At 36.1% G+C, this 19,575-nt stretch overlaps 1 protein-coding gene across 1 annotated transcript in view; it reads right to left on the bottom strand.

Annotated features, from left to right (window-relative positions):
* Positions 1 to 19,575, bottom strand: part of VPS13B (vacuolar protein sorting 13 homolog B) — a gene marked incomplete at its 5' end in the record, with an annotated part of 272,185 nt that overhangs the window by 135,541 nt on the left and 117,069 nt on the right. The window contains 3 exons of the mRNA XM_008065666.2: positions 10,261 to 10,445; positions 10,752 to 10,959; positions 13,910 to 14,112. Of these exons, the coding sequence (XP_008063857.2) occupies positions 10,261 to 10,445; positions 10,752 to 10,959; positions 13,910 to 14,112 (596 nt within the window). The remainder of the gene's footprint in view (positions 1 to 10,260; positions 10,446 to 10,751; positions 10,960 to 13,909; positions 14,113 to 19,575) is intronic.

The raw sequence follows: 19,575 nt of genomic DNA, 5'->3' as shown, positions 1-19,575 counted from the left end.
CCAGCCTGGGCGACAGAGTGAGACTTCAACTCAAAAAAAAAAAAAAAAATCTATACTTAATAAATAATAGTTTTTAATATGAATCTCGTGAGGGGAATTCTATTTGGTGGAGACTAATTCATTAAAAAAATTATCATAGACCATCAATTCATACTTACTATTCTTTCACTTTTTATACCCCAAACATTTTTAATACTGAGCAGTAAACATCAAACACACTCTGATTGCTAGGCATGGTTCTTTATTTCCAGACAGAAATGTTCTTCCCCCCACCCTTTTTAAATGCGAGAGCATTTAATAGAAGAGAAATAGGCTAATAAAATTTCTACCACCAAATAAAGTGACAGGACAAAAATGACTTCAGTATTCTTCCAGTTTGCAAATGTTTTCCATTTACTTTAAAAGCACATCTTACTGACAGATTCCTTCCCCACCTCTTGCTTTTTTGAAGAGCAAGGAATGCTAGCATTTCAAACTATTTATTATTTTTTTGTTTCAAATAATCATATTTGCTGCTTAAGTGTTCTCTACAAACTTGCCTCAGCAGACCTTTCATTAATAAACTAGGAAAAGTGAGTTTTTACTGCATTATAGACTAAATGATGAATCTCACAATCAGGCAAGAGGAAAAGCTGGTCGCAGGGCTGTTGGGCACAACAGAGACAGGACACAGCTCCTTGGGTTATGGCTGCGATGCCAGTAGGGACTGCCACTATCTTCCAATATCTCTTTCCCTCTTCCTCAGTAAATGAACCCTAATTTCCCTTTTACTTTGGTGTGGTCATGAGACACAGTTCTGGACTTTGGGATATTGGCAGCAATGCAGGGTGTGGATTCCAAGAAATACCTATAAAGGGAGGAAGCATGCTCTTTTTTGGTTCTTTTCTTTTCCTGGGGCTGGAGTAGGGACAAGATGCTTGAAGCTTGCACAGCCATCTTGGATCATGAAAGAAACCCAAGTGCTGAGAACAGAAGAGTAACAAGCAATAGGAAGATTCCTGGGCCCTCATGACTTTGTAGAGATACCCATGGATCTAGATGGTAATCTTCAGACTTTTCCCAGGTGCAAGAGGCAATACATTTCTATTTTGCTTAAGCTACAGGTATTTTGTATTTTTTAATCTCTAAACTGCATCATAATTAATAGAGAGCTGAAAAGCCCCAGCAACGTTTCTTGTGGTTCTTTACCAAAGGTTCATAGAGTTTCTGGGGGTAGAAGGTCTATGAATTTCCTGAAATTGCATGTTAAATTTCATGTGCATTCATGCAGTTTTCAAGGAGAAAAGGAACACGGCAATTCACTTAACTTTTCAAATCCACAGTTTCCTTGTCTGTAATAGGGGAATAACACTCCCTCTGCAGGATTGGTTTCAGGTTGAAATAGAATCCGTATAAAGCACCTTACAAAGAGAATACAGCCTAGCATAGTAGGTACTTCTCTTTATTTCCAAAATTGTGTAAATGCTTTCACCATACCCCTATTGAGCTTAAATCTTGCAGTTTTAAAAAATCTTATTTCCTCACCAAATTACCATATAAGTTGTCAAGAACATAGATTTCTTCTGAACAACATCTCCTGTGTTCATTTTTTTTCTCTACTTGCACTACCCTCTTCAGGTTACAGCCTCTGTCATCTGTCTGAGACCACTATTAGGTCTTCTTATTTCTAGTCTTTCTGTACTCGATTCCACCTCTACTAGATTAATTTACCCAAAGTCCTGAACTGCCAGTGGTTCTCTAATGCCTATATAATGAAATATAAACTCCACATCCCCAGTCAAGGTAGCACAACACAGAAAAAAGAATTATGAAGTCACAAAAACCTAAGCTTGCGTCCTGTTTTTACCCTCTTACTTGCTTTATGATTTTGGGGAAAGTATTCATTATTATTTATTAATTAGGTATTAATTACCTATTCAGAGCCTGATTTATCTTAGCTCTAAAGTGGAGATAACAGTACCTGCCACAGGGTTAGAGTGAAGATAGAAGAGACATGACATTCAAAATGACACATCTGGTGCCTGGTCATATTAGGTGCTCAATAAATGTGTGACCTTCTCCATTCCCTCCATGAAATGGACAAAGACTAAGAAGCCATGCCTGCAGCCTATCATTCTTCCACTAATCCCATACTTATCTAACCTGTGTTCATCAAACCAGATTGTTTGCCCTTCCCTGAAATGCTATATTCTGCTTTCTCTATTCAGTTCTGAAATTTTGTTCATACTAATTTTTTCTTCATATACCTTTTTCAAGAATCACCTCAATAACCATCCCCTCTAGGAAGCTTTGCTCTGATGTTTCCAGTCAAATGTATACTCTCTTTGCTTAAAAAGGCACAGAAAATGTGCTTATAGGATGATAGGTACCTTGAGAGCAGAGCTAGTGCCCCCTCCACCCCTGTGTCTCTCTCAGTATCTAGCCCAGGTCCTTTCATCTGTATTTACTGAGTTAACTTCAAAATTCTCAGGCAGGGTTCTTTTCAATATATTCCTAGATCTTGTTTTCATACTTTTACAACACTATGTAGACAGAATGATTAAACGTGTATTCAGGGAGTACTCTACTTTAGATTTTTCTTTGTCCAAAAAAGGAGGCAATGGCTTCTGGATGCAAAACACTTGGTAGTTGATCCAGCACCACTACCCATCATTCAAAAACATTTATTATTGTGTCCACTGAGTACAGAGGACTTTTTCCTTTCCTCTATTCCCTAAGTCTGGCTCAGTCTTTTACTTCCCTAAGGCCCCCAAGATAATTTTTTCTTTTCTACATTTCAACAACAATGAATCTCATATCTGGCTTTGAGCACCCCTCCTAAAGATGATGGATAGGAGCAAAGCCTTCTGGGACACATTAGTACAGCTGCCAGTGGGCAGGAGGTGCTTATAAAATAAAAAGGCTCAGGGTTCTGGGAACATATGTGCAGCTATAAGTGAACCGCCCAGCACAGCTGAAAAGAAACATCCAAGAACGCTTCCTTTTATTTTTTTTAAGCTATGTGTGGAAGAGGCAAATCATATTAGATTGCAAATAACTCTCAGAAGGATTCTCTTTCTGTAGTGTCACCATGTGCTAATATCATAACCTTTGCCTATCAGGTCCATGTGCTTTAGAATTACAGGAAGCTTGTAAAGTCAAGTTTAAAGCAGCAAATGTCTAGTTTCTAATTTATTGGATAATATTGAATATTACTATCTGACTTAGAACATTTTCCATGTAATCATGAAAAAGAAAAAAATCCCATACAACTATAAGATTTAATGAAGTTTTAGTTCAGTCTGTGAATAAGTAGTAGATAAAATGTTATTAGAAAACTAAACACAATGAAATCAACACTAAGTTACAGACATTAAACAGCACATTGTAAACTCAATTTCAAAAACAGAATATTACTTTATATGTAAAGCTCGCATACCTCATTAGAACTGGAAGTGTATTTATAGAATCTGTGAAGTTGCCAATGTATTACATAGTCATTACATTAAAAAGAGTGTTGGCCAAAAAAGGTATTGATTTTAAGTATACTGGGGAACAGAAACTATCTCATATGTTTCTGTAAGACAAAGAACTTTGCCTTGCCTACATTTTGGGAAGATACTAGGGGAGGATAATGAGAGGATTCAAAAAGAGGTATGAGACGTTTCTCCAGATACAGATAGCCTTTGATATGCAGCTTTGCCAGATATTTGCAAAGGGAAAAGCTGGAAAAGTCACAGCAAAAAGGAGTCAAGTTTTTCAGTAAGGCAGTCTTTCTACGGGCACTCTGCCAGGTGGTTCTTCCTCCAAAACCAAAGACCATATATGAAAGGCTTCCTTCCGAGAAAAGCAGAATACACAAGTTGCAGATCTTTAGTCAGGGAGGCTGGAAAGAAGCTGCTGACAGTGTGAGGTCAGTACTGACCATGAGTGTGTCCAATCAAGCCAGGGTAGAAAGCAAGAGCAATAAGATATGTGACATAGAATAGATTCCTTTGGGAGGAAATGACTCCCATAAAGCTCACAATGACTCTCAATTTATAGCCATGTTGGAAGAATGTGACTCTGTCCCATGACCATAGTTGACTGGGCCAAGTGCACCTGATACCAAATTGGATCAATTAGGAATGCGGATCTAGAACAGAGACTGGGCTTGTAAATGTGACTTTGAGAGCTCTGTGATCTGTGGAGAAACTCCTGGGTGGCCTAAGAAGTAGGGGGAAAACTTAGTTTGTTGAAATGAAGAATAAACCAAATACAGGGAAAGAAGCAGAGAAGAGCGATAGTGAGTGAATATTCTCCTGGATTTCTATCTTCCATTCCTGGTCCTATCCTTCCAGAGTCCTTTTTGCCTTGGCCTCTAGGACTCCCCACTGTTATCTTGACATTAGCTACTCCTATTTTGTGCTTAAGCTAGCTTCAGTAGGGTTTCTGCTACCTGCAACCTAGAGAACTGCAGCTTACACACTACCACTGAGGCCACTGACCATGTACCTGCAGGGAAGGTAGTGTCTCTTACAGCAGTCATTCTCAAAGAAAGCATTCCATTTATAATCACATGCAGAGCCAGCATTCCTGAAACTATGACATTAACAGATTATAAACACACCAAAAAAACCCTTCTCAGAAAACAGGGATTTCTGGGTCTAACACAGCAGAATCTAAGTTCTTTGATCAATTGATAGGATGATGATGATGATAATTCCAGTCACTATTTATTAAGTGCTATCATAATTGAGTCTTCAATGAGGTAAGGTATAATGTTAGATAAAACACATTATTCCTATTCCTCATAACTCTTCAAGGTATCAGAACAGAAATTTGTCTGAAAAGGCATGTGACATACTGAACAACAAAGATGTCATTTGGGAAAGGCCAGCATGCTGGGAAGGTAGATAACCACAAGAGGGCATTTAATGTGATAGATTCACCAGGATTCAAGATCTGGCTATTGGTCTTGCAGTCTCAGAAAATTTCAGTGATATCCTAGCACTGACCAGACTCAGGAATGCTGATTCATGCTAATGAAGTTCACTAGAGACTGATATATAAACCAGATGCCAAGTTATTAATTTACCATAAGATGTGTAACTGCCAAGTAGCCTGGATACTGATGCTGGCCCAACCAGTGTATGATATACTCTCTCTGTAGACAGACTGTATTGGGAACCAAACTATTAGAAGGTTGTTTAGGTGATTACATGACTTGAAAATTAGATACTGAGAAAAACTGCTACATTCATCTCCATAAAGGGGATTTAGCTACCAGGTGAAGCAGACATTTGGGCACCATTTACTTGGATGCTGCCAGGAAGGCCTCTGCCAACAAATACTTCTGTGACCCTCCTAGGTTTCAGAGCTGACCAGTTGTCTTCTGAAGGAAACATTCTTTCTCTAGATATCCCAATCCATCTTGTGTGTTTAGGAGTTCATTTACTGATTTAAAATTACTTGGTGTATTTTTGGTCTAATTCATTATGCAGCAATTTAAAGTAAACGAATAATTGTTTTCTTTCCACATTTCTCAATGGGGTGACTCACTATTTTCTTAATGTATCATCTACTAAATATATAAATACATTTTTTTTTTGAGACAGGGTTTCACTCTTGTCACCCAGACTGTAGTGCACGGCTCACTGCAGCTTTGAATTCCTGGTCTCAAGTGAGCCTCCTTCTTCAGTCTCCCAAGTAGCTGGGACTACAGGTGCATGCTACCCTACTCAGCTAATTTTTCTTTCTTTTTTTTTTTGTAGAGATGGGGTCTCGTTTTGTTGTTTAGGTTGGTCTCAAACTTCTGGACTCCAGTGATCCTCCCGCTTCAGCTTCCCAAAGTGCTGGGATTCAGGTGTGAGCCACCACAACTAGCCTCATCTACAAGATTATTATCCAAGTGTTTTACATATAGAAAAAATAACATAGGTTTTGGAGTCAGAAAGACTGGGGATTAAATTTCAACTCCCCCACTTGTAAGTTTCATGATTCAAGACCGGTTAATTAACTTTTCATGGTCTCAGTTTCCCCACTTGTAAAGTGGGAATCATGCTTATGTCATAGAATAAAAGGAAATTTAATGAGTATTTATGTATGTAAAGCACCTAGTACAATGCTGGATATAAAACACACAGATGATCATAAATGCACAGTAGAGCAAAAGTAACACAGATCTCTACCAATTAGGTTCTCCTTGTGTCTTAGAACATCTGTGCTGCTATAACAAAATACTTCAGACTAGGTAATTAATAAATAATATAATTTTTATCCCTCACAATTTTGGAACTGAAAGCCCAAGGCAGTTTTGGTGTTTGGTGAGAGCTGCTCTCTTCTTCCAAGATGGCACCTTGTTGCTGCATCCTTCAGAGGGGAGAAATGCTGTGTCCTCACACAATGGATGGGATGAAGGAGAATAAACTCACTGCCTCAATCCTCTTTGGAAGGGCCCTGATTCCATCCATGAATGCTCTGTTCTTCTGATGTAATCACTTCCTAATGGCCCCACCTCTTAATATTACCACATTGATGACTAAATTTCAACACATACATTTTGGGGGACATTCATACCATAGCACTTTGATTTCTAAGTATGTACTTTTTTTTGTTCATTATTCTTTCAATGTGTTTTCACTGTGACTTTTATAGTCATATTAATGTTACTTTAAAACTAATTTCTCTGACTTGAACTGGATAAACAAAAGTGAATTGGGCACAAGTGCACTGATTTTGTTGGCTTAGTTCTTCCCCACCATAAAGAAACAAATGACACAAGCTTGCTTTTGTCTTTTCTCTTCCTGTTACCCTTGAGAAGATGTCTTTTAAGGACTCCAGCCATGATTTTTACAGATAAGAATTCTGAACCAAATTCTGAAGTTTTGGTATAGGAGAAATCACATATTTGGGGGAATTCTGACATCTGAAGGGTAAAATTAATAGATTGGAAAAAATAAATTTGTTACTAAAGCTGTACAATTTCATAACATTTTCTCAATTAAAAAGGCATTTTTAAGCTCCAGAGTTTGTTCTTATTTCCTCAATATTGTTTTCCTCTTTTCATATTCATTTTCATTTATATGTTGCACTAAACTTTTAGATATCTTCATTTGGTATGTGACAATGGGCCAACTAAACATAGTCTTTTCCCAAAGGGGACCAAGAACAAGTACTTTGACAGATCGTGTAAGAACTGAAATACCCATTACCAATTTTACTATAAAAATGGATTAAATATTTATAATCAAGAAACATGGGTGTTTCCAAAATGGAATCCTCAATAGGCAGTGTACACAGTAGGATTAAGAGAGAGGAAAACAGTGTATGTGTCAGAAACAGTGCCAGAAATTTCTTACATTTAGACTCATTTAAAATTCACAACACTCCTTCTATATTGATGACATTACCTTACAGATGCTAATTTTATTGACATCTAATATACTACTACAAACACTTAAAATTTAGCATGATATAATTATAAAGTGATCACAAAATAAGCTCCTTTTGCTTTCTATGAACATTAGCTTCAGGGTTTTTGTTCAGAACCTATAGTTAGTTTGATTTAATATTATAGACATGCTTTCTGCATTTTTCATTATAATTACAAAATAAATTCCATATAGAGAATTTGTTTATAAATCTCATTAACAATCATGGAATGATGGAATATAAACAGACAAATCTGAGTGTTCTGCATTACAGCTCAACTCTAGAAGGAAAAAGTAATCCAAGCTCAATTCTGTTTTTAGGACTAAAGTCAAGGAGATTTATTTATCTTTGTATTAAAGAACTAGTCTCTGTTTAAGGAAGCAAATGGGCTTGGCAGAATATTCAATGATCTCACCAAAAGGCTAAATAACATAATGACATTAGATTGTGTGTTTATGGCAGATGATACCACTGAAGAATAACACAACGCATCCTGATGTAGTTCAGTGTGGAAAACCAAAACACATTCATTAGGCCCATAAAATAGTGATAAATAATGTAATACTTTTGAATAATAGGAAATAGAAACATGAACATTTATGCATTCATTCATCTACTGTTGAGTGTCTATCTCTACTGCAATGGATACTGTAAGGAACATAGTGACAAATTAGATATCATCCCGTCCTTTAGAGACATACAACAGGAGGGATACAAGATATGAACACTTGAGTTCCAATGTGAGGAATAAGGTAAAAAATGGCATAAAAGTGGTACCATGAGGTGCTTCAGGATTTCAGAGAAGGGCAAAATCATGTTTGAATACGGCACTCAGGAAAGGCTTGATGGAATATATGGCATTTTAGCTGTTCTGGAAGTGTGGGGAGGATTTCAACTGACAGAGATGCGAGGGATTCGAACAAAGAGGAAGTAGGATGTTGCAGGCTGGTTTGAAGAAAGCCAAATAGGCCAGTTTGACTAGAGCATAGATCATGTCTAAGGGACTGCATGGCAAAATTGGGGAATGAGCGACAGGTTGTAGAGCCCTCAAGAACAGTCTAGCAGGGTGACAGAGTCAATGAAGCTTTCCTTCAGAGAACTATACAATCCACCTGTTCCTTTAAGAATTTAGTAAGAGAGGTTATAAGGAAGAGAGATTTAAGGCTGGAGTTCCATTTAGGAGTCTCAGTTAGAGGTCCAGGCATTTGTGTGTGAAGGAGAAATGAAGGGAAGGAAATAAATATTTATTAAGAGATCACTACATGTAAGGCATTTATTTAAGTGTATAGATATAACATCCCATTAGAGATAATACGCCAACAATACTGAAAGCTTAATAATATTAACTCCAACATTCAGTTGAGGAAACTAAAGGTCAAAGAGATCAGTACTTTGCCCAAGGTCACTGAATTAGCTTAAAGGGGAGCCGGAGAGGGGCAGGAATTGAGACTTCAAAGCCCATGTTATCTGTACTATAACAAGGTTGATAAAAAGACTTCTTTTCACAAACTCCCTGCAATTCTGAATCTGCTGCTAAGTATTTTAATTTCTAGAATAGAACTAGAGATAATCATATAGGAGAATGATTCTGACAACAGACACTTCTTGAAAGACAAAATTAGATAGACATACAACCACAGAAACTTCCCCACTAGGTTGGGCTTTTAACAAGTGGACAGTATCCTACATGTTTCTGGATCCCCAGGATGGTGATCTCCAAAAGTGAAGGAAGAGCGAGAGAAATGACTGAGAAGGTATGCTCAAGGGGAAAAAGGAGGCCAGCACGGCTGAAGCCTCATGAGAAAAAGAGAGGATAGCATGAGTTCTAGGCAGATAGGAAGGCAGAGCCCAGATCATAGGTCCTTATAAGCCACAGCAAGGGATCTGAATTTTGTTCTAAGTATTAGAGGAAGCAACCACAGGGTTTTAAGTTAGGGAAGTGATATAAAATGACCTACATTTAAAAAGTATTACTTTAGCTGCTATTTGGAGAATGGATTTCAAGTGGTCAAGAATGGCAGCATAGAGACAAATTAGGAGGCTACTGTAGTATAGATGATGGTAGCTTGAACACAAGTTGGACCCGTAGAAACAAAGAGAAGTAGATGGAATAGGGACAAACTTAGAGGCAGAACTGACAGGACTTGTTGATGAGTTAGATGTAGGGAGTTAGGGAAATAGAGCAATCAGGAATGACGCCTAGGTTCTGAGTGGATGGTTGTGTGATCTAGTAATTGGTAGAAGACTAAGGAAGAAGCAAATCTTAGGAAAATTTCAGATCAGTAGAATATTAATAAGTCAACAGCATCATAGTGATATTCACACAATGACATTTACATTAAACTCAGAGAACTATTAAGCAACAAACTTTCACAAAACCATAGAGAATATAATCATTGGTTAGATGATTTCTTTGACAAGAAAATAAGCCTACCTCAAGCCCCAAGACCAATTTCAGTTCTGGAAATGAAAACTACAGTTGCCCGATTCTGGTCTTAGATGGGCATGTTTTATTTTACAGAGCAGTTCTAGAAATTCTGAAGAGTGTGAACACACAGTAGGCATAAAGGTATGGGGAACTGAATGACACCTGCTTTCCCATTATATCAGAGACCATGTACCTACCCACAACAGGATGAAGAGTAGAACTGAGAACTCTTGAAATTGCTATGTATCATGAATTGGAATTACATTACTTTCACATTAAAAAATTTCTATTATACAGGTGTATGTACACACACACGTGTGTGTGCATTTCTCTGATACTGTTAACATAAGAAACAAGTATAGTCCAAACATTTTTCCCAATACAGGATCAGTTCTTTCCCACAATGTGTTTTTATTTTAAAATGAATAGTCATTACATACCTGTAGCATATCACCCAGGTCTGCTGTGCTAATATCTGGATCCTCCGTGGTGTTGAAAGGCACAGGAGTTATTCGCACAAGGGTGAGCACTCTAGGTTCTGGATATCTCCATAACATCATCCCTGGGCTATCTTCAGTTTCATTACAAAATAAAACTTCATAGATACCAGGCAGTTTCAAAGATTCTGTCAGATAAAAGTATAATTAATTGTATGCCTTTACAAGGGAACATGTCAGTTTAAAAAAGCAAGAAAAAAGTTATGAGAAAAAATAAAAGGATATAAAGAAGCTAGCTGATCATTTTTATATAGCTTGAGACAGAAAGAAAGAATCTCCCCTAAGAGAGATCAAATGTTGATGTGCTATCTTAGTACTGCAAGTATTAATGCACTTTTCAAGTGATATTGATGTGTTATTATTTAGGTAATCATGCATTTAAAACACACCCAGACACGCACACACTCTCTTATACTGAAGCTGTTGTTACTTACCAGCATCTTGTATATACTGAAATAGACCTGTCCGTAAGTCATCTGAACTTTGTTCACTTTTAAATGTCTGGTTCTTTTCCATAGGTGATGGTATTTGTGGCACTGGTTCAGAAACTTGTACTTCAAAATTTCTCTCCTCATTAAGGTAGCCATTGAGTAATTCATGCAGAAGAACTAAACAATTCAAATGTTCTTGACCCCAGAAGACCTTTGAAATCATATGAAAAATTCTAGTGGCTTTTAAATATAAACATTTTAAAGAATAATTAGGTAAAATTATATTTGAATTAATAGAAGACTGCAATTATACTCAGTATAATTACTGATAATAAAACTATAATTTCCAAGACGCAGTTGACCTACAGGATGAAATTCTATTGCTTGAGTAAATATATGACAAGAAAATCAATTACATCATATATTGTGTGAGTGACAATAAATTTTAAATGTTGGATTGATGAAATTATGGGGGGGCACCCCCCAAAACCCAGAATTATCTCTTGGAGGTGGGACCCTTGTATTATAAGCTTCCCCGCTACGTAAGTGTTCTAGGAATCCATTGGTATCAGTGTACCAGCTAGCATTGCTGTGAGAAGGCTGCACTTGGTTTCAGTTAATTTTTTTTTGGAGATTATTTTCAAAGCATTTGCCCATTTCACGATGGGTGATTTATGAATGCACCTGCCCACTTTTTTTTGGTTTCCCCAGATAAAAAAAGTCCTCAAAGGGAAATGTTTTGCTGATATGGAAGAGATGAGAAAAAAAAAAAAATGGCAGAAGCACTAAAAGACATTAAAAGTAACAAGCTCAAAAACTGTTTTGAGCAGTGGAAAAAGCATTTTGACAGGTATACTGCATCATATGGAGAGGACTCTAAAGGTGATTGAAGTTTAAACATGCAAGAATAAATACCCAATTTTTTATTAATAAATTCTGGGTTTTTTTTGATCCCCCTCTTGTATGTTGAGGTGAAGTAATGTCTATGAATTAATTTAGCTAAAAAGGGGAAAGAATACCTATTATAGTCTGAGAGAAAGCAATGAAGATCCTCTAGGCCAAAATGTTAATAAAATAGTAATAACTTTGTGGAATAGCTTTCCACATTTTGTCACAAGATTAAATAAACAGTCCTTATTACAGTGTTCCTTTTTTTTTTTTTGCACTTTTTAGAGAAAAAGACAAAGAACCTACTCAATGAACCTGAATTTAGAAGGCACCTGACTTCTGTGTTAGCAAGAATGTGCCAACATACAGGATTCACAGCCTCTGAGAGTTAACTATACTACAGGAGCTACAGCAGAGTTTCATAATAAAAGGACTTGGTGTTTCCTCTAATGGAGAAGATTAAATTTTCTTTTCTGTATATGAATAATATTAGTCTATAACAGAAGTATGAACAGTGGGTTACAATGATTCATGTCGGAGGATTAAAAATTTCAATAAGGTTTCATTTATCTGTATATACTAGATAAAGCTAGTACAACTATTAATTCTAAGAAAATCAGAAAACATAGAAAATACAAAAGAATATAAAGCGGTAGAAAAGAATAATCCTGTACCTTGTGGGGGAGTTTAAAACCCTAGGCTTAGGCTCTGCTCTCTGGAATTAAGGCATCTGAGAAATAAAAGTAGGATATATAAAACTAAGTCTAGTTATGTCCTCATCAATCTTACTTTTATTAAATACTGGAAGACAGAGAAAGGTGAAAAATCAAGATGGGGAGTAGAACACTGTGCTTTAAATTGGCAAGAGACAGACTGTGACTATAATGTAAAAGTGATATACTGTACTTCAATTTTGCTCTTATTGTCTTTAGTTGTTTTAAAAAAATTCTACTTTTATTTGAAGCACTTAGTAATGTAAACATATTATTGTTGCTTTTAATGTGAAGTTATTTTGCTGCCTTGGAATAAAGGTAATACAACTAATATTCTTGATAAAGCAACATAAAACCCCATGCTTATTGTCAAAGATGTGAAGATTTCTAATAGATGCTGAAAATCTTCAAGTCAACACAAAACAGTAAGTTATTAGGTTCTTTCCAAATCTTGCTATGTGTTGTTAAAAAAAACTAGTGAAAAGTTGATGCAATAAAATTTTTAGATACAAACAAGAAATTCATGTTTAATATATCACCACTATTGATATATTAGTTTCAATTTTCTATCATTGTGAATCTCTTAAGCCTTTTGGATTTGCATCGTTTCAGGGCATCAAATCACGTAAAGATTAGATTAAAATATATTCAAATAAAAATTATCAAGAAATAAATAGGTTACCCTCAAACACTCCATACTTGGCTATAAGTCAAATGCATAAGAGACTGCAATGTGACTAATGTATCAAGTGTTAATAATCAGACATCATAATATGCAAGAAACCCAAGAAATGGTTCTTACATACTGCTAGTGACACTGTGCTTAAGATAGGTTGACTACTTTGCAATTCGAAAAGTTTACACATTAAAAAAAAATTGACCGAGCAATTTCCCTCTTAGTTCTATATCCAGGATAAATGAAAACATATGTCTACACAAATATTTGTACAAAATGTTCACGGCAGCATTATTCATAATAGCTCAGTGGAAAGAATGTCCATCAGCTGAGGAATGGATAAATAAAAAGTGGTACATCCACATAATAGAATATTATTTGGTCACAAAAAGGAATAAAATGTTGACACCTGCTAAACCATGGATGAATCTTGAAAACATTATGCTTACGTGAAAGAAGTTAGTCACAAAAGACCACATACTACATGATTCCATTTATCTGAAATATCCGGAATAGACAAATATGTAGAGACAGAAAGTAGGTTAGTGGTTTCCTAAAACTGAAGAAGCCTGGTAATGGGGAGTGACTGCTAATGGGAACATGATTCTGGGGGGGTGGTTATGAAACTGTTTCAAAATTTACTGTGGTTATGATTGCACAACTCTGTGAATATACTAAAAAACACTGAATTATGTACTTTAAATAGGTGAATTGTCTGGCATATGAATTATATCTGAGTAAAACTGTTAAAATTTAATGAGATGGCAATCTGACAAGTACCTTTTCTTACCACACAAAGATTTAAAAGTTAGTGAAACAGTTAAAAAAAATGAACAGAGGCTAGTTAAAATTTTATGGAAAAAGTATGGCCAATCCCTACAGACCTGTAGCAGACCTCCTCTTAAATCAATGGATATTTTTGGTATGGATTGTTCTGAGCCTGGATTGCCACTGTGCTTACACCATTTAGCTTCCAGATTGGCAGTAGCACAACATGGTCCTATCAGAATCCGACTTCTGTCTTTGAGACTTGTTTTAAGGAGAAAATCATTTATGCTGAGTAGAAATGATGACCCAAGAATTACGCCTGAAAAAAAAGAAATGGAGAGAGGTATACATTATAATTCTTCCTTTTAAAGAAAACTTTGGGAAAGAACGATTTGTAATTTTTAAGAGTATTAATTCATCCTTTGTCAGAGTCTTCTTTTATAGTTGGCTTTCCATCAGTTTCATGCCATTTAGTAGAATTCTAGTTATGAAGCAGGTATACCTCATTCACATTCCTAACAAAACAATATTTGCCAAAACATTATGACTTTTTCCATGTGTGAGCATTTTAAGTTTTATGAGTAGAGACGTTTTCATTAAATTGGGCAAGTTTTTCAAACAACTACATTAAGAATAAGAACAGCTGCTTCATTTGTCTATCGTTAACATGATGGGAAAGGGCAATTTTCTGTGATTTCCTACAGTAACAGAGTACAGTGTATTACTTTGCTAGACACTCAAGTTTTTTACTGGCCCATGTTAAAAATTCAAAACAATCAAAATATATAACATGTGTTTTCTAAAAATTTTAGTTTAATCCAAACTTCACACATCATAACCACTTGGAGTTTACAAAGTCTTAAAAACAGATAGTGGCAGGTTAGATTTATGAGAAAAACTATATGCTATAGTTCAAAGTAAATATATCCAGAAAAGGAATATACTTTAAAATGTAGGTTTTCTTTTGAACTTAAACTAGGAGTGTAGATCAAAACCTTTTCATAAAACCAATGGCACACTTTAAGATATTTAGATGCAAAGTTAGAGTGGTGAGTTAACTTTCCTCCCAAGGAGCTCATATTCTAAATTGTCATTGTGAATATTGAATTTCACCAGACCACATTTGTAATGCTCATGGCTTATTTTTCTAATGATATTTGATCCCTTAAAAAGATGAAAGATTAAAAAACACCTTAGGCCTACAGTATACACATGTTTCAAAGTACAGTACCCACAGTGACTTTTCAGTTCTGTAGAGACTTAAAAATTTCATATGTGTTGTATGCTCCTACTGAAGAAATAAGATATACAACCTTTAATTCTCCACAAAAGGTATCACATCCACAAAAGCATCAGACCGAAGACTTTTGTTTAAAAAATTATCATGGTGGAAATGATATGTCTTAAATGGAATGTCTTAAATTTTTTCATCAAATGGTGAAACCAAAACTACCATTTTATTTACACAATTATCATGCTTCAAAGCTACATTTTACTTAGACTAAAAAAAAAACAGACCCTGAATACATAAAAATAGAAATGAGCCCAAAAGTATCCTAAAATCACAAACCATCATTATTAACTTAAGTCATAACTTCTTGGCTTAACTGCATTATATTTCCTAAAATATTTAAAACCTCTCAACAGTAAATATATGCGAAATGAAACACATTAATTTATCATCCAGAAATCTGTCACAGTCAGGCTCGGTGGCTCAGCCTGTAATCCCGTGCCTTGGGAGGCTGAGGTGAGTGGATTGCCTGAGTCCGCGGGTTTGAGACCCGCCTGGGCAACTGGCGAGACCTCATCTCTACAATAAATCAAAAAATTAGCTGGGCATGGTAGTGCACGCCTGTAGTTCCAGCTACTCGGAAGGCTGAGGCGGAAGGATCGCCGGAGCCCAGCAGGTCGAGGCTGCGGTGGCCAGGAATGCACCACTGCACTCCAGTCTGGGTGTCTGAGTGAGACTCCAACTCAAAAAAAAAAAAAAGAAATCTGTCACAATGGGATTATAAAAGTATAGCCTTAATTCAGTACAATCATCTAGAAAATGAGCATTAAGGGAATGTCAGAATTATATGTCAATTTTTCTGCTTCTTTTTTAAAAAGAGAAACAGGGTCTTGCTTTGTCACCTAGGCTGAACAGATCCTCAAAACACTGAGTTCAAGGCATCCTCCCTCCTCAGCCTCACTAGCTGGGACTACAGGTATGTGCCATCACGGCTGGCTAATTTTTAAATTTTTTGCAGAATGGGGTCTCGCTTTGTTGTCCAAGCTGGTCTTTCACTCCTGGGCTCAAGCAATCCTCCCACCTCAACCTCTCAAAGTGTTGGGATTACAGGGATGAGCCATCATGCTTGGCCTTATATCATCCTTTATTTTCAAATACATGTTTCTTCGTACTATCCTTTGCTGAAATACCTATTTATGAGGTGGTAATTTTACTGTGATTGTTCCATTGGTTCCTGATACACAAATACCAATACGCTTTTAATACCAAAGGCCTTCTTATTCAATGGTTATCATTATCTCTTCAGGCATCCAGATTGCAAAATCTCAAACCCTCTTTGAAGGCTTTTATTTCCGTGGATAAAATTTCAAGACATCAATTTCTATGTCATTCTCTACAACTCCAGTATTTTAAAACATCAACAAAGAGACAACTCAGTAAAAAAATCAATCGAAAGGGAAGACCACATCATTTTCAAGCTTCAGTAGAATAACCAAGCTGGAGGCAAGGACCTTCTTATTCAGTGTAATATCAGGCACAATAGTAGCAATTCAGGATATGTTCTTCTGGACTGAATTGACAGTTTAGAATCTGCTCCTACTTTTCAGTTCTTCAACATGTTTCTTAATTGACATACAGAATATAAAAGTGCTTAAAACGTTGATATTCTTTATTTTATATCACTGTAACATAATAAGGCTGGATGGAAGAGACCTAGAAGCCATCTACTCCAAGTCTCCTTCCTTTAAAAAATAAAACAAAAAAATTTCTCTTTTTAAGTAATTTTAGACCTACAGAGAAGTTACAAAAGCATACTGTGTAAAGTTTCCATATACCCTTCAGCAAGCTATGTAACTACAGTACAAATACTGAAATCAGGAAACACATATAGATATAATACAATTAAGTAATCTACATATCTTATTTAAATTTTGCTATTTTTTCCCACTAATTTCCTTCTTCTGGTCCAGGATTGAACCTAGGATCCCTATTGAATTTAGTCAAGTTTTCTTAAGTCTTTTAAAATCTGTAACAGATCCTCTAACTTTGTCTTTTGTCCTCGATACTTTTGAATAGTCCAGAACAATTATTCTGCAGAGTGTCTGTCAATTTGCATTTACCAGATGCTTTCTTATGATTAGAATGTGGTTATGTATTTTTGGTAGAAAAACTATGGAAGTGACACCCTTAGTGCATCTATTGGGTATGTGATACTATGTTTTATTACTTATAATGTATAAAAGTAGTGGCTAAAGTAGTGTCCGCCAGATTTTGCCACTGTAAAGTTATCATTTTCCCCCTTGTAAATAGTAAATATCTTGTGGGGAGATTCTTGGAGATTATGCAAATATCCTCTTTTTCATCAAACTTTCACCCACTAATGTTGGCATCCACCAATGGTTCTCGCCTGCAGTGATTTCCTGTGGTATGTGATATGGCAGTTTCCTGTTTCCCTTATTTAGAGCTGTCCTGTTTAGTGTTCACTTTGGCAGCACATATACTAGAGCTGTCCTTTCTACCCCATTTACTAGTCCAATTATTTATTTATATCTTACAGAGTCATGAATATTCATTTTATTATAATCCAATATTATCATTATTTTACATTGTTGTATAAACTGAATCGACTTTGGCCATTGAGAGCCGCTTTCAGTTGGTTCTTGCATTCTTTCAATATATCCCCATCATTTTTTATCTCTTTACTTTCTAACCACAGATTTTTCAGGTTTATCTTCTATTTTTTCCATTCCATCTCTGGCATCATCCATTTCACCAAGAAGCCTTGGTTTCTTTTGTTGAAGAATGATATCTAGAAAGCAAAATCTGGGTGTGGCTGATATGCTCATTGCTCCTGGGGAGACACTACTTCTAGGCCCTTTTAGCAGACAGAGCTCTAGCTATCCATCAGTAAATGTGTTAAAAACCATGAATTAATATTGATATTTCTCATTCAAATCCTACACCAGAGGATGGTTTCTAGCCTTTTCCCTTTCCTTATTTTTAGCTCCTTTCTATGCCTGTGAGAAGCTTGTTGAGTACCTCTTTTTGATGAATTTGTTTCTAATCCACCCTAAAACATCACTTGTAATAGTCAAAATTAAAGAAAAACAACTAAAGATAGATATAAAGGACAACTTCATGAAAGAAAAGGTAATCATCTTTTTTATATTTATTTTTTTATTTACATGCTTTCTGTTTGACAAGATGAGGTAGGGGAGGGTAATCATCTAATAAAGAGAAGACAGAAAGGGCTTGATATTTATCTCTGGAAGTCTCTTTGAGAATGGGCTGGATAACATTTTTATCTGAAGCATACAGATGAATGAGGTTACCTTTCTCATTCTATAGCAGCTTTCATTTATATACAGATATTTGTAGGCACATAATAAAATATTCAATTTGTAGAAATAACATAACACATACAGAATTTGGATCTTACTGGGTATTTCTAGTATGTAGGAACTACTTTGAAATACTGATGTACTAAATTAGTTTCTGAGGTTTTGCCTAAGATTTGTATCATTATACTTTATGTATATTCCTCAGAGAGTGCCTACATCTTCTCAAAGAAGAACTTAAGTAGTGTTGATGGCAGGCTTTTCTCACCCCCACAGGTTACACAATTACAAGTATTTATTGACTGGGATTAGAAAAGAATGAACAAAATTCTAGACTTGAATTATACAAAAACAAATATAGAAAAGCTGACAGATTTTCTGTCACTATATACCCTGTTAAACACATAAACACTTCCGTACTCTCACAACAGTCCTATTCTTTTTTGCTTGAGGAGAGAGAATGGGATAGCTAGAATACTCAAGGGAGCAAAGATAAAGGTAGAAATGAAAACTTTAGAAAAATGGCATAGAATTAGGAAGCCAGTGATCAGGCAATCGTCTAGGAGCCTGGAACAAGAAAGAAAGTGAGCCAGACTCAAGTGAGTACTGAGAAGGACGAGAGAGGGCACAATGTGCCTGATGCGGAGACCTTGCAACTGAGGCAGGCACTGACCCAGCTAGAGCCATAGTACAATGATAGCGGAATCCAATGACTAGTTTTCCAGAAAGTAGACTAGCAGGACAGAGAACTTGCCACACTTTAGAGAACTTCATGTCTGCTGTTCTCTGGAGTTTGATTTGGGTCAGGGATGAGCATGAGATCCAATGAAAACCAATAAGATATAATAATACTTTTGGGAAGGTGACACTTCCTCTTGCTCCCCGGTCTTGAAGTTAAGAAAATGAAGGTCCTGGAGCTGCTGGCAGCTACTATGTGGAGTGTGAGGCTGAAGCTGTGTAATACAGAAGGAAGAAATCTGATAGATTCCGCTATGCCTAAGGACAACACTGGTTGGAGCTTTACACCTATATGACAACTGCTTAAACCAGTTTAGGTTGAATTTTCTGCCACTTGCAACCCGGCTGAATTTTCTGTCACTTGCAAGCCCAAGTGTCCCAACTGATGTCTTCTAACCAATGGGATTTCAAAGAGTAATTTTCAGTCTTCTATTCTCCCCTAATCTTTTATTTCAGTGAACTTCTTTACTCTCGT

Source organism: Carlito syrichta, unplaced genomic scaffold (assembly GCF_000164805.1).
Source record: "Carlito syrichta isolate Samal-C Ts95f unplaced genomic scaffold, Tarsius_syrichta-2.0.1 Scaffold308755, whole genome shotgun sequence".
NCBI lineage: Eukaryota > Metazoa > Chordata > Mammalia > Primates > Tarsiidae > Carlito > Carlito syrichta.
The sequence above is the reverse complement of the archived record's forward strand: the minus strand, read 5'-3'. Positions and strand labels throughout refer to the sequence as shown.